Consider the following 13,609-nt stretch of genomic DNA (forward strand, 5'->3'; position numbering starts at 1 on the left):
TTCTTCCTCTCTTTCCTAAACCTAAAGTCCATGATAAAACACAGATGTAAGGATGAACACAGAAATCCGTGTCCTGTACGCGGAGAACGCGAATCACTGATGTGTGAATAAGCTCTTATTTATTGAGGCCAATCTCCGGTATTTCCACCTAAAGTAAGTAACATGCTACTGAGGGCTCATGCACACAAACGTATTTCATTTCGTTTCCGTGCTTAATTTTTTTCGGCCTCTATGCAGATCCATTCACTTCAATGGGTTCACATAAAATACAGAATTTACTCCGTGTCCACATGGCCGTTCCTCAAAAAAATAAAAATAAACACAACATGTCCTATTATTGACCGCATTAATAGGACTTGTTCTATTATGGGCCAGACTTTCTTTTCCGCAAAATGTGGAATGCACGCGGCTGTGTTTTGTGGATCCACAATGCGTGGACCGTAAAGCAGGCAACGGTGGTGTGCAAGACCTTACCTTTCATGGCTTTTCTTTTTGGAGGGGAGCTAAGCATACACCTGGAAAACGTCCGACGCGTGTGAACGCAACCTTACGCTGGACGCATAGTCCGTAATACGGCTGTGGCCAGTGTGTGAAGACCTCATGGTGCCATCAGCTCTTCGTACAGAGCAGTAATCTGACATATAATAGGTGTGCTTAGCAGTCACTTACCGTCACTGTGTGCACAAAAGACTTCTTTACATGTAAAGGGCAAACAAAAACTAGAAGGCCCTGTTCTAATTCATGTAATAGTGATGGATCCACACCTACACAGGTCACGTCAAGACCTGCAAACCACACACTAGTGACAATACACCCAACTGATCATGTATGGTGACATAATACATGACAGCATGGATACCGGGTCACCAAGAATATCTGCTTCTAATCCACATGGACATGACGTGGGGAAGAAACACCTCCTCCCCCCACAAGCTCCGATATCTGAACTTTTTTGCCTGCTTTTGAAAATAGCATGAATTCCAATTCAATTTTATTCTGTAAGACGATGTTCACACAGCAAAATACATGCGCCAAAAACAGTGGCAGAGCAATGAGTAACTGGTCTATGAGAAGAGGTCGCTTGTGGCCACCAAATAAACTACTGCACCCCCTTTGCACTTTTTAGGCCCCTTTCACACGAGCGGGACGGATTAGGTCCGGATGCGTTCAGTGAAACTCGCACCATTTTGCAAGCAAGTTCAGTCAGTTTAGTCTGCGATTGCGTTCAGTGTTTTCCGTGCGGGTGCAATGGGTCTTGATGCGTTTTTCACACGTGTGATAAAAAAAAACTGAAGTAGGGCTAAAACAATTACTCGATTGAATCGAGTAATTCGACACAAAAAAATCCTCGATGCAAGATTCGTTTGTGTCATGTGACCACGGAGCGGGATTGAAGCGCTTGCTATTACTTACCGCTCCGTGGTCACCCGCCGGCCCGTACCGCGCTGCACTGGATCCTGACACATCGCCAGGTCATAGTGCACGTAAGCGGGCACTATGACCCGACACTGTGTGACGTCAGGATTCAGTGCAGCGCGCGGACAAAAAGAGGAAGCAGCTGTGGAGTGGCACCCCTACAGGAAAGGTATTTTATTTCACTGGCGCTGGGTACATGGCACTGAAAAGGGACATCTGGCAATGGATGGCATGGAGGGGGGCAGATGGGAGTGGGGGACATGGAGGGGCTGATCTGATGGCACTGGGGGAGTGGGGGACATGGCAATGGATGGCATGGAGGGGCTGATGGCACTGGGGGAGTGAAGCTGAAGGCACTGGGGTGGGGGAGAGCTGAAGGCACTGGGGTGGGGGGAGAGCCTCATTCACTTCTATGGGGCCAGGGCTGTGTGAAAAACGCAGAATATAGAACATGCTGCATTTTTCACGCAACGCAGAACTGATGCGTGAAAAAAAAAAGTGGGTCAGGATTCAGTGCGGGTGCTATGCATTCACGTCACGCATTGCACCCGCGCAGAAAACTTGCTCGTGTAAAAGGGGCCTTACAGTGTGAACAGAGCCTGACATTTTGTACATGCACTTTTTTTTCCTAATGTTTTTTTAAGCCCTTTAGCGAAGACTATGGGGAAAACACCCCAAAAATATCAGATCTAGAACATGCTGCATCTTGAATAAGTCAGTGACCCAGAGTAAAAATGCAACGTAAAGAAGAGGACGCAGTGCTCACATGAAGTGCCAGCGGGGGCGCCAGGTGTCCGACTCCCGCCAATCAGATACTGATGACTGACCCATATTTAATAACGTGTCTGCACCAAAAATTTGTCTAAGACAGTGGCACCATTTGGCGCATCTAGGGTTTCTACACTTTTTTGCTCTACAAGGCAGCAGGGTTCAGCTGGAAATGGGTGGACTTTACGGGACTCACAGCATTTTGTCGCATTTCCAGCTGCATTTTTCCCTATATTTTTACCCCACAATAGTATAACAAAATAGTCTACTTACACAGTTTTGTTTCTTGGGGGCTATGTTTGTGTTAGTGGCATGCGCAGCATGCTCTCGGTATGACTCTTTTTTTAAAAACAAAAACAAAAAAAACTTATAAAATAGGCTATTAAGAAGTGAAATGTGCGTTTTTTTTGTGCTCATTAAGTTTATGAAAATCATAAATCCTCCACTCGGGACCTTTCGGTCATATACTGCATGGTCCTCATGTATTTATTTTACTCACTTTCACACTCCCGTTTTGTGCGGATCCGTTCAGATAATACAACCGTCTGCATCCGTTCAGAACGGATCCGTTTGCATTATCTGTAACATAGCCAAGACAGATCCGTCTTGAACACCATTGAAAGTCAATAGAGGACGGATTTGTTTTCTTTTGTGCCAGATTGTGTCATAGAAAAAGGATCCGTCCCCATTGACTTACATTGAGTGCCAGGACGGATCCGTCCCCACCGACTAATTGTGTGCCAGGACGTTTGGCTCAGTTTCATCAGACGGACACCAAAATGCTACAAGCAGCGTTTTGGTGTCCGTCTCCAAAGCGGAATAGAGACGGAACGGAGGCAAACTGATGCATTCTGAGCGGATCCTTTTCCATTCAGAACGCATTAGAATGCAAACTGATCCGTTTTGGACCGATTGTGAGAACCCTGAACGGATCTCACAAACGGAAAGCCAAAACGCCAGTGTGAAAGTAGCCTTATATAGCACTGACATATTCCATGGCGGTTTACAGATACTATCAACTTAGGGATGAGCAAATCAACTTCGGATGAAACATCCAAAAGTCAATTCACATAAAACTTTGTTTCAATACTGTATGGAGCGAGCGCGCCCTACAGGATTACAATGTATAGGAACCGAACCAGAGTTCGGGAAAAGTATTTTTACAGTAAAAATCTATTTATGAAGTTATTACCCGAAGTCCCACAAGACTTCGCAAAGTAATAAACTTTGGCTCATCGGAGCCAATACATTGTAATTACTGTAGGGAGCGCTCGCTCCGTACAGTATTGAAACAAAGTTTTATGCGAATCGACTTTGGAGGTTTCATCCGAAGTCTATTCGCTCATCCCGAACTATGACTCTGGCCTGGAGATCACGAGCATCCAATAATCACCATCTGTTGTGGATTTCTCCAGATTCTCTGAGTCTTTTTTATTATTATTATTTTAATATTTTAGGAAAAGGAACATTATTCGGAGATTGTTCCACAGTTTACAGACCTCTGCCGATGTATTTATTAGACTCTCTTACATAGTGCTGACATAGCATCTTTTGCTGTCCCCAGAGGAGCTCACAATCTAAGTGTTCTATGTCTTTGTGCGGTTTCCTCCCACGCTCCAACCACGGGGAGAACATACAAACTCCATGCAGATGTTGTCCTTGGTCAGAGCTGACCACTTCTGGGGTGTACAGCAAGGGGTGTTAATGATAACTGTATGATCTCTGGGGTACTGACCACAGCGATCCCCAACATTCACAAGGGTCCCCGAGTCCCCTGTGTGACTGGAGTAGTAGTGCGCAGGCGTGACCACTGCTTCATCTCCCGACTGCTCGGCTACAGTGGCACACAACTTCTCGCTTCACACTGGGGGCTTAAAGACACCCGTTCTTGTGATCTGTGGGGACCCAGCAGTCAGACACTGTCCAATCAGGCCATGCAGGAACGCTCTTCCAGCTGGTAACACCCAGACTGCTGGTAATACATTCAGAAACTTTTAGTAGGAATAATGGAGGAATGACACAGCACATAGTCTACATCAGGCATGCTCAACCTGCGGCCCTCCAGCAGTTGTAAAACTACAACTCCCACGATGCCCTTCTGTAGGATAATAGCTGTCAGGGAATGATGGGAGTTGTAGTTTTGCTGGAGGGCCGCAGGTTGAGCATGCCTGGTCTACATGATCCATCTTTGTTATTATATAAGAAACACAAGTAGTTACTAAAGATTCATTTACACGACCGTATGTATTTTGCGGTCCGCAGAATGCAGAGGCGCAGAAAATGCAGTTGACATCCGTGTGACGTCTGTGCTGAATCCCTATGCAGAGGAGGTTACAGGTCCTTTGTAAGGCCTCATGCACATGACTGTATACCGTTTTGCGGTCTGCAAGCCGTGGATCCACAAAACACGGATACCAACCGTGTGCATCTCTCACTTCCTGCGGACCCTAAGTAGTACTGCCTATTCTTGTCTGGATGACATCCATGTGTTGTCCGCATCTTTTTGCGGCCCCACTGAAAAGAATGGGTCTGCATTTTAAAATTTTAAAAAAAAGTATGGTCGCGTGCACGAGGCAGAATATTGAGCAGGAAATGCTGCAGACAAGCTGGTCTCATCTGACCACTGGGCAAAGGTGCGGCATTCGATGGCCAACAATACTCGGACAAGAAGTTACAAGTTTGTTCATAAGGAAATAAATCAAGCACAAAATGCTATAAAAAGTTCACCTTTGAACGCAGTTTCCATTCTCATCCAGATATTACCTACATATAAGGGCCGGTAGCCGTGTTCTGTGGATCCGCAATTTGCAGACCGCAAAACATGCAACGATCGTGTGCATGAGCCCTTAGGCTGAAAATATCCATAGGCATTTTGTGGCTTTTTTTTTTTGCACTTTTGCCATTTTAGCAGCTTTTCTTCTGGAAATAACATCAACTCCTGATGTTAAAGGGGTTTCCCGAGACTTTAATACTGATGACCTATCCACTGGATTGGCTGTTAGGCTGATCAGTAGTGCCGTAGCTGCGGCCGGACCTCCAGCCCGCCTCCATCATAGTGAATGCCGCTAATGTGAAAGTAGCCTAATGGGCGTTAAAAACAGGCACAATATGTAAAAAAAAAAAAAAAAAATTAAAATTCTCACCACAGGCACTCGAGAACAGGACCCGACACTCCAATCATCGTGACCTCTCAGGTCCTGCTCCCTCCATTGCGGAGGCAATGCAAGTTTTCAGGTGGGCGCCTGTGGTGAGGTGTTTTTTATGATCTATACTGGAGGCATAATTTTTGCTAGGACTGGTATGATAAACACTGAGGGCACTACGGGGCCATTGCAGATACTGGGGCAGTATATATACTGAGGGCACTGTGGCGGGCATCATTTATACTGAAGACACTGCAATGAAATGCATCCGTTTTTAACACACATTAAAAAAAAATGATGCAAAAGGAATGTTGAAAAAATAAATAAATAAAACAAAACAGACGGCCAGAAAACGGATGTACACACTGATGGGCAAGAAAAACTGACAGCGGACCCTTTTTTAAGATTTTTTTTTTCCCGTTTACCATCGTGTGACTGTACCCTAAGGTAGGCCCGGAGGTAGCGGGTGCTCATGCTGTTACACACGGCAGTATGCGATTACCGATATATGTACAAAGTGGTTAACCCCTTTAAGGGTTCACATCGCGTTTTTGCTATCCGTTTGACGTTTACGTCCATTTGCGGCAGCAATCGCGGAGTCCGAATCTCCTCTGACATAAACTTCTGACATTCCTCTACGACAGATCAGTCCATGGACCAGTAAGGTGGAGACCACACATAGGAACGGAGGAGAATTCTCAAAAGTAGTACAATCTAAAACTGGAGCAGTTGCCCATAGCAACCAGATTCCGCCTCTCACGAGCCTTAGGGAACCGCTCTACTTTTCCTCTACACCAGACCAGGGCAAACTACGGCCCGCGGGCCGTATACGGCCCGGCGGACCTTTTAATCCGGCCCCCGGCATTGGTGGATTTTACTTGGGCCCCCTATATTTTGTTGCCGCCGCCGGCCCTGTAACAGCACGGAGTCACTGTCCGGAGTGAGGAGGGGGCGGGGCCCGCGGCCGCTCTGCGCTCCGCTCTGCTGCCTGGCCTGCCTGTCTCTTTAACAGAGCAGACCAGTGGCTGCTGGAGCGTGATGCAGCTGCCGCACAGGCAGAAAGAGGAAGGAGGCGGAGCCCCAGCCAGCAGCCACAGCCAAAGCCAAGCAACTAACAGAACTTACAGGTATTTGGTGGGGGTGGGGGGGGCTCATATAGGACAGGGGGACAGTGTGTGCTTTCCTGCCTGCTACTACATCAACCCCCCCCCCCCCCCAGGGATTGTGGGGGTCATTAAGGGTTGGACTTGCTGCTGATGTTGAGTGTGCCAGTGTGTGTGTGTCCGTCCCTGTGTGTGTGTGTGTCTGTCCCTTTGTGTGTGTGTGTGTGTGTGTGTGTGTCCGTCCCTGTGTGTGTGTCTGTCCCTTTGTGTGTGTGTCTATCCCTGTGTGTGTGTGTTTGTCCCTTTGTGTGTGTGTGTGTCCATCCCTGTGTGTGTGTGTTTGTCCCTTTGTGTGTGTCCGTCCGTGTGTGTCTGTCCCTTTGTGTGTGTCCGTCCCTTTGTGTGTGTGTGAGTGTGTCTGTCCCTTTGTGTGTGTCCCCGTCCCTGTGTGTATGTCTCTCCCTGTGTGTATCACCTTGCCCACAGTGTTCCTATGTCTTGACGCAGCTGCTTCAGAACGTTCTGTGCGGGGAAGAAGATGGAAGAGGAGGCAGCGCCAGCATGGAGTCTGTGCGATAGACACAGGGAGGCACACTAAGGACGAAGGTAACACTTCCACATGATCTACACTAGTGTTATCTGTGGTTTTACATAGGACTGCAGGTAACACTACTACATTATTTAGCACTAGTGTTATCTGTGGTTTTACATAGGACTGCAGGTAACACTACCACAAGGTTAGCTCACACAGGGCGCCTGAACACCTAAGGCCGGCCCTGGCTGCGCACCCCAGCGCCAAGGGATGACGTCACTGATGTAATATGCCTCTTATATGTGGAGAGCGGTGATGTCACAGATGTAATATATTACTTATAAGTGATATATTACATCAGTGACATCACCACTCTCCACACATAAGTAATATATTACATCAGTGACATCACTGCTGTCCACATATACCAGTAAGTAATACATTACATCAGTGACATCACCGCTCATCACATATATGTGGAGAGCGGTGATGTCACTGATGTAATATAACATTCTATGTGGAGAGTGTTCATGTCACTGATGCAATACAGCGCTCCAGATGGCGACCAAAATGGTCGCCAATGCGCCTTAAAATTTCCAACAGTAAATGAAACTCAAAATGTGTTTGAGTGAACGTGATTGTAAATTTTCACTAATATGAGTCACAAATAGTGAAAAATGTTCATTGTTTTGGGAAATTTTGTTTAATAAATTTAAATTTTTTTCTTGTAAGGCAACCTCACTTTTTCATTGTTTAACTATAACAAGTACTCGTACCAGTTGTCCAACAATGATATTTACTGCTTTTTATAAAGAAATACAATTGATTTTATGCAGTATTGAGTTTAGCCTTTTGGCCCGGCCCTCCAAAATATTTTCAGTTTCTCATGTGGCCCCATCGAAAAAATAATTGCCCACCCCTGCTCTACACTGTACGCCAATGAACGGAAAAGCTGGTGTGAGCCCTAGTGTACCGTCCGGTTATGGCATGAAGCAGGAGGTAGCGTAGCGAGCCCCTAACACAGTCCACTCTATGAGCAGCGGTGATCAGCTCATCTCACGCGCCGCTGCTCTCCACGCATTGGCCCAGACTTACAAAGCCTTTAGATGCCGTAAACTCACACAGATGTAGCATTGCCTGAGGCTGGATGATAAATTAGGCCACGTTCACATCTGCACCAGTTACTTCAGTCGCTCTGCTCTGTTAGAGGAGCAGAAGAAGGAAAATAACGGACAGTGTCGGATCTGGCACAAAACCGAAACCAACCTGAGCCTTCACACAAAGCCCAGCCCCCTTGCCAAGCCAGAAAAAAAAAAGCTTAGAAACCCAAGTTGCACCACTCTTTAGACATTGGGCCCAGCTTGGGTTAGTCAGGGCCCCTGGAGTAGAGAGAGAAGACCCGGCAGCCATCATAGCCCCCCACCACCCGCCAAAACCGTGCCAGTATTCTCTCCATGCCGGAGCTGCCACAACATAACAGACTTTTTTTTTTCCCCCATAAAACCTGTTTTTACTGCACAAAAGTACTAAACAGTTTTAAAAAAAAAAATCTACATTTATTTGGTATTGATTAGGTATCCTTACTGCCACAGTAAATGGCAAAGAAATTATGTTAAAAAAATCAAGTTATAGATGCCCAAAATGGTGGCACTGAAAAATACTGCGCCATGAAGTGAAAATACAAAAGTGAAATGACAAGGAATAGACACAAAAACGGCTTGGCTGGTAAGGGGTTAAACAGCGTGTCTGCAATAGCCATTTAGAGGAAACTAACGTCCACCACGTTCAGGGCACTAACCCATCAGATAACCCAGCACTGGCATACGGCGCAATGCTCTGCGGACCGCCTAGAGACAGGACGACGACACGATTCTCTGGTTTCGCGGGGCTCGATCGCTGTCTGGCGATATTGATCACAGCAATAACAACAAACAGAAACACAGAAATCTCAGGGGAACGGCTTATTTTATAGCCCTGGCGCTCCATCAGACATGACTGAACGAAAAAATCCTCCCGCAAATCCCAGGAACCACCGGGCTGAAACCAGTACCAGGAACCTGCGCAGGTATAACATACGTGTAAGGCTACTTTCACACTGGCGTTTTGGTTTCCATTTGTGAGATCCGTTCAGGGCTCCCACAAGCGGTCCAAAACGGATCATTTTGGATTCTAATGCATTCTGAATGGAAAAGGATCCGCTCAGAATGCAGCTGCTTGCAGCGTTTCGGTGTCCGTCTGACGAAACTGAGCCAAACGGATCCGTCCTGACACACAATGTAAGTCAATGGGAATGGATCCGTTTTCTATGACACAATCTGGCACATTAGAAAACGGATCCGTCCTCTATTGACTTTCAAAGGTGTTCAAGACGTCTTGGCTATGTTAAAGATAATGCAAACGGGTCCGTTCTGAACGGAGGCATGCGGTTGTATTATCGGTGTGGATTCGTCTGTGCAGATCTATGACGGATCCGCACCAAACGCGAGTGTGAAAGTAGCCTGACCTGTATGTACAGCCACTGACAACCAGTTCACATATCACTCGTGACAGATCGGGGCGTGCCAAAAAATGACAAGTTATAAAGAATGACTGGTGAATGAATGAAGTCACCATAATCCCTGACCGTCCACATCACCCGCTGAGGTCTCCTCTCCAATCTGCTGATTGTTCCCCCCTCAACTGCTGTCACCTGTCCCCCATAGTCCCCTCTGCTAGCACACCCCACATACTGCTGCCACCCAGCCTTACAACTCAACACTCAGTAGTCACCCACTGCTGGAGCCCCCCGACACACCGCCGTCACCCACTGCTGGAGCCCCCTGGCACACCGCCGTCACCCACTGCTGGAGCCCCCTGGCACACCGCCGTCACCCACTGCTGGAGCCCCCCGGCACACCGCCGTCACCCACTGATGGAGCCCCCCGGCACACCGCCGTCACCCACTGATGGAGCACCCCGGCACACCGCCGTCACCCACTGCTGGATCCCCCAAATAAACTTCTGTCACCATCCCCACAGCACCCGCCTGTCTCCGGTCAGTCCTTCCCAGCTGATCAGTGCACAAACCGCTGTCACCTCCTGGGTCCAGTGCCCGCCGCTGCCACCCATACAGCCGCCGCTGTCACCTCCTGGGTCCAGTGCCCGCCGCTGTCACCTCCTGGGTCCAGTGCCCGCTGTTGTCACCCATACAGCCGCTGCTGTCACCTCCTGGGTCCAGTGCCCACCGCTGTCACCTCCTGGGTCCAGTACCTGCCGCTGCCACCCATACAGCCGCCACTGTCACCTCCTGGGTCCAGTGCCTGCCGCTGTCACCTCCTGGGTCCAGTGCTCGCCGCTGTCACCTCCTGGGTCCAGTGCCCGCCGCTGTCACCTCCTGGGTCCAGTGCCCGCCGCTGTCACCTCCTGGGTCCAGTGCCCGCCGCTGTCACCTCCTGGGTCCAGTGCCTGTCGCTGTCACCTCCTGGGTCCAGTGCCCGCTGCTGTCACCTCCTGGGTCCAGTGCCCGCTGCTGTCACCTCCTGGGTCCAGTGCCCGCTGCTGTCACCTCCTGGGTCCAGTGCCAGCTGCTGTCACCTCCTGGGTCCAGTGCCCGCCGCTGTCACCTCCTGGGTCCAGTGCCCGCTGCTGCCACCCGTCCAACTGCTGCAGTCCCCCCGGCGTCACTGCTGTCACATCCCCACCTGTCTCCCTGTCACACTCCCATCATCTCGGAGGCTGCAGACTGCTCAGCGCACCAGGACTACTCCCCCCATCCAGTGCTGGTGACCCCATTACTGGGGTGTACGCGTCTTACCTTTGGGGTCATGATTACCACCGGCCGAGCCGCTCCTCTATCCCCGCAGCATTATAAACAAGCGTTGTTCCTCGCCTGTGTTTACCAGAGCAGCCCCTGCCCGGCCCTGTATATCCCTATCCTCCGGTAGCTGCTCAGGCTGACCCACCCCTACCCTCCGGCCGCCTCCGGAAGAGCCGCCATGTTGTGGAGGGGAGGGACGGGCAGAGATAATAAACATAGAGCTCTAGCGACAGACTGGAGAGGAGGGGCGTGGCTAGTTCAGTCACTCCACGCTCTTCGCAGTCTAAAGCTTAGCCCCGCCCAGCCTTAGCCCCGCCTATCCGTTCTTCTCCAGTTTCTGCTCTGTCCATGATAATCACAAGAGGGAGCGTCCCTCATAATAATACACGTAACTCCCTGATAGGAGGCGCCCGTCATGGACCAGACTAGTGCTGAGGAGGGTGCACTGCGGGTGTCTTTTAGGACAGACTACTGGAGTACTTGGGAAACAGTGGAGGGGGAGGGGGAGGGAGCTTTAGGCTTTGTTCACACATAGAGGATTCCACATATGAACCTGACAGAAACCGCCAGCATTCTGTCTGCAGTGCATGTGAATGGAGTATTTTATGCACACGGTAATGGTGCTGTATACACCTGTGTATAACATTTAGGCCCCTTTCACACGGAAGCATCTTTTGCAAGAAGAATTTGGCGAGGATTCTGTGCCACAAAGTGTTCTGACAGATGTGTGGAAATGTTTTCCATGGGAGGCCATGATTTATGCCAGCACCAAGACCGGAGATGTCAATAAACCGCGATCACATGACCAGCAGCGCTCTCTCCCACCCTGTGTGGCCGCCATTTACACGGAAACAGGGCCAAATTCTGTCAAACTCAACCATCCCCTTAGGATCAGAATTCATGTCAAAATTCCATCCCCTTTCCCTGCCATTTTTTGTTTTTATGCAGTTTTCCATTTGAAGCAGATTTTTTTTTTTGTGGTTTTTAGGTCACTCATTGATTTCAATTACCATACAGAATCCGCACCGAAAAGTACACTGCTCAAATAATAAAGGGAACACAAAAATAACACATCCTAGATCTGAATTATTTAAATATTCTTCTGAAATACTTTGTTCTTTACATAGTTGAATGTGCTGACAACAAAATCACACAAAAATTAAAAAATGGAAATCAAATTTTTTAACCCATGGAGGTCTGGATTTGGAGTCACACTCAAAATTAAAGTGGAAAAACACACTACAGGCTGATCCAACTTTGATGTAATGTCCTTAAAACAAGTCAAAATGAGGCTCAGTAGTGTGTGTGGCCTCCACGTGCCTGTATGACCTCCCTACAACGCCTGTGCATGCTCCTGATGAGGTGGCGGACGGTCTCCTGAGGGATCTCCTCCCAGACCTGGACTAAAGCATCTGCCAACTCCTGGACAGTCTGTGGCGCAACGTGACGTTGGTGGATAGAGCGAGACAGGATGTCCCAGATGTGCTCAATTGGATTCAGGTCTGGGGAACAGGCGGGCCAGTCCATAGCATCAGTGCCTTCGTCTTGCAGGAACTGCTGACACACTCCAGCCACATGAGGTCTAGCATTGTCTTGCATTAGGAGGAACCCAGGGCCAACCGCACCAGCATATGGTCTCACAAGGGGTCTGAGGATCTCATCTCGGTACCTAATGGCAGACAGGCTACCTCTGGCGAGCACATGGAGGGCTGTGCGGCCCTCCAAATAAATGCCACCCCACACAATTACTGACCCAATGCCAAACCGGTCATGCTGGAGAATGTTGCAGGCAGCAGAACGTTCTCCACGGCGTCTCAAGACTCTGTCACGTCTGTCACATGTGCTCAGTGTGAACCTGCTTTCATCTGTGAAGAGCACAGGGCGCCAGTGGCGAATTTGCCAATCTTGGTGTTCTCTGGCAAATGCCAAACGTCCTGCACGGTGTTGGGCTGTAAGCTCAACCCCCACCTGTGGACGTCGGGCCCTCATATCACCCTCATGGAGTCTGTTTCTGACCGTTTGAGCAGACACATGCACATTTGTGGCCTGCTGGAGGTCATTTTGCAGGGCTCTGGCAGTGCTCCTCTTGTTCCTCCTTGCACAAAGGCGAAGGTAGCGGTCCTGCTGCTGGGTTGTTGCCCTCCTACGGCCTCCTCCACGTCTCCTGATGTACTGGCCTGTCTCCTGGTAGCGCCTCCATGCTCTGGACACTACGCTGACAGACACAGCAAACCTTCTTGCCACAGCTCGCATTGATGTGCCATCCTGGATAAGCTGCACTACCTGAGCCACTTGTGTGGGTTGTAGACTCTGTCTCATGCTATCACTAGAGTGAAAGCACCGCCAGCATTCAAAAGTGACCAAAACATCAGCCAGGAAGATAGGAACTGAGAAGTGGTCTGTGGTCACCACCTGCAGAACCATTTATTGGGGGTGTCTTGCTAATTGCCTATAATTTCCACCTGTTGTCTATCCCATTTGCACAACAGCATGTGAAATTGATTGTCACTCAGTGTTGCTTCCTAAGTGGACAGTTTGATTTCACAGAAGTGTGATTGACTTGGAGTTACATTGTGTTGTTTAAGTGTTCCCTTTATTTTTTTGAGCAGTGTATATATTAGGGGGGGATTTATCAAAACTGGTGTGAAGAAGAACTGGTTTAGTTGCCCATAGCAACCAATCAGCTTCCACATTTCTTTTTTTCAGAGCTCCTTTGGAAAATGAAAGGTGGACTCTGATTGGTTGCTATGGGCAACTAAGCTGGTTTTCCTCTACACCAGTTTTGCTAAATCTCCCCCAGGGTCCGGTAGCTATCAGCTCTGGTCAGGGCTGGTACAGTAGATGTCCACCT

At 48.9% G+C, this 13,609-nt stretch overlaps 1 protein-coding gene across 1 annotated transcript in view; it reads right to left on the reverse strand.

Annotated features, from left to right (window-relative positions):
- Positions 1-10,909, reverse strand: part of SNX13 (sorting nexin 13) — a 157,571-nt gene extending 146,662 nt beyond the window's left edge. The window contains 1 exon segment of the mRNA XM_040433682.1: positions 10,756-10,909. Within this exon segment, the coding sequence (XP_040289616.1) occupies positions 10,756-10,767 (12 nt within the window). The 5' untranslated portion in view covers positions 10,768-10,909.
- Between the last annotated feature and the right edge of the window lie 2,700 nt (positions 10,910-13,609).

Source organism: Bufo bufo, chromosome 5 (assembly GCF_905171765.1).
Source record: "Bufo bufo chromosome 5, aBufBuf1.1, whole genome shotgun sequence".
Classification (NCBI taxonomy): domain Eukaryota; kingdom Metazoa; phylum Chordata; class Amphibia; order Anura; family Bufonidae; genus Bufo; species Bufo bufo.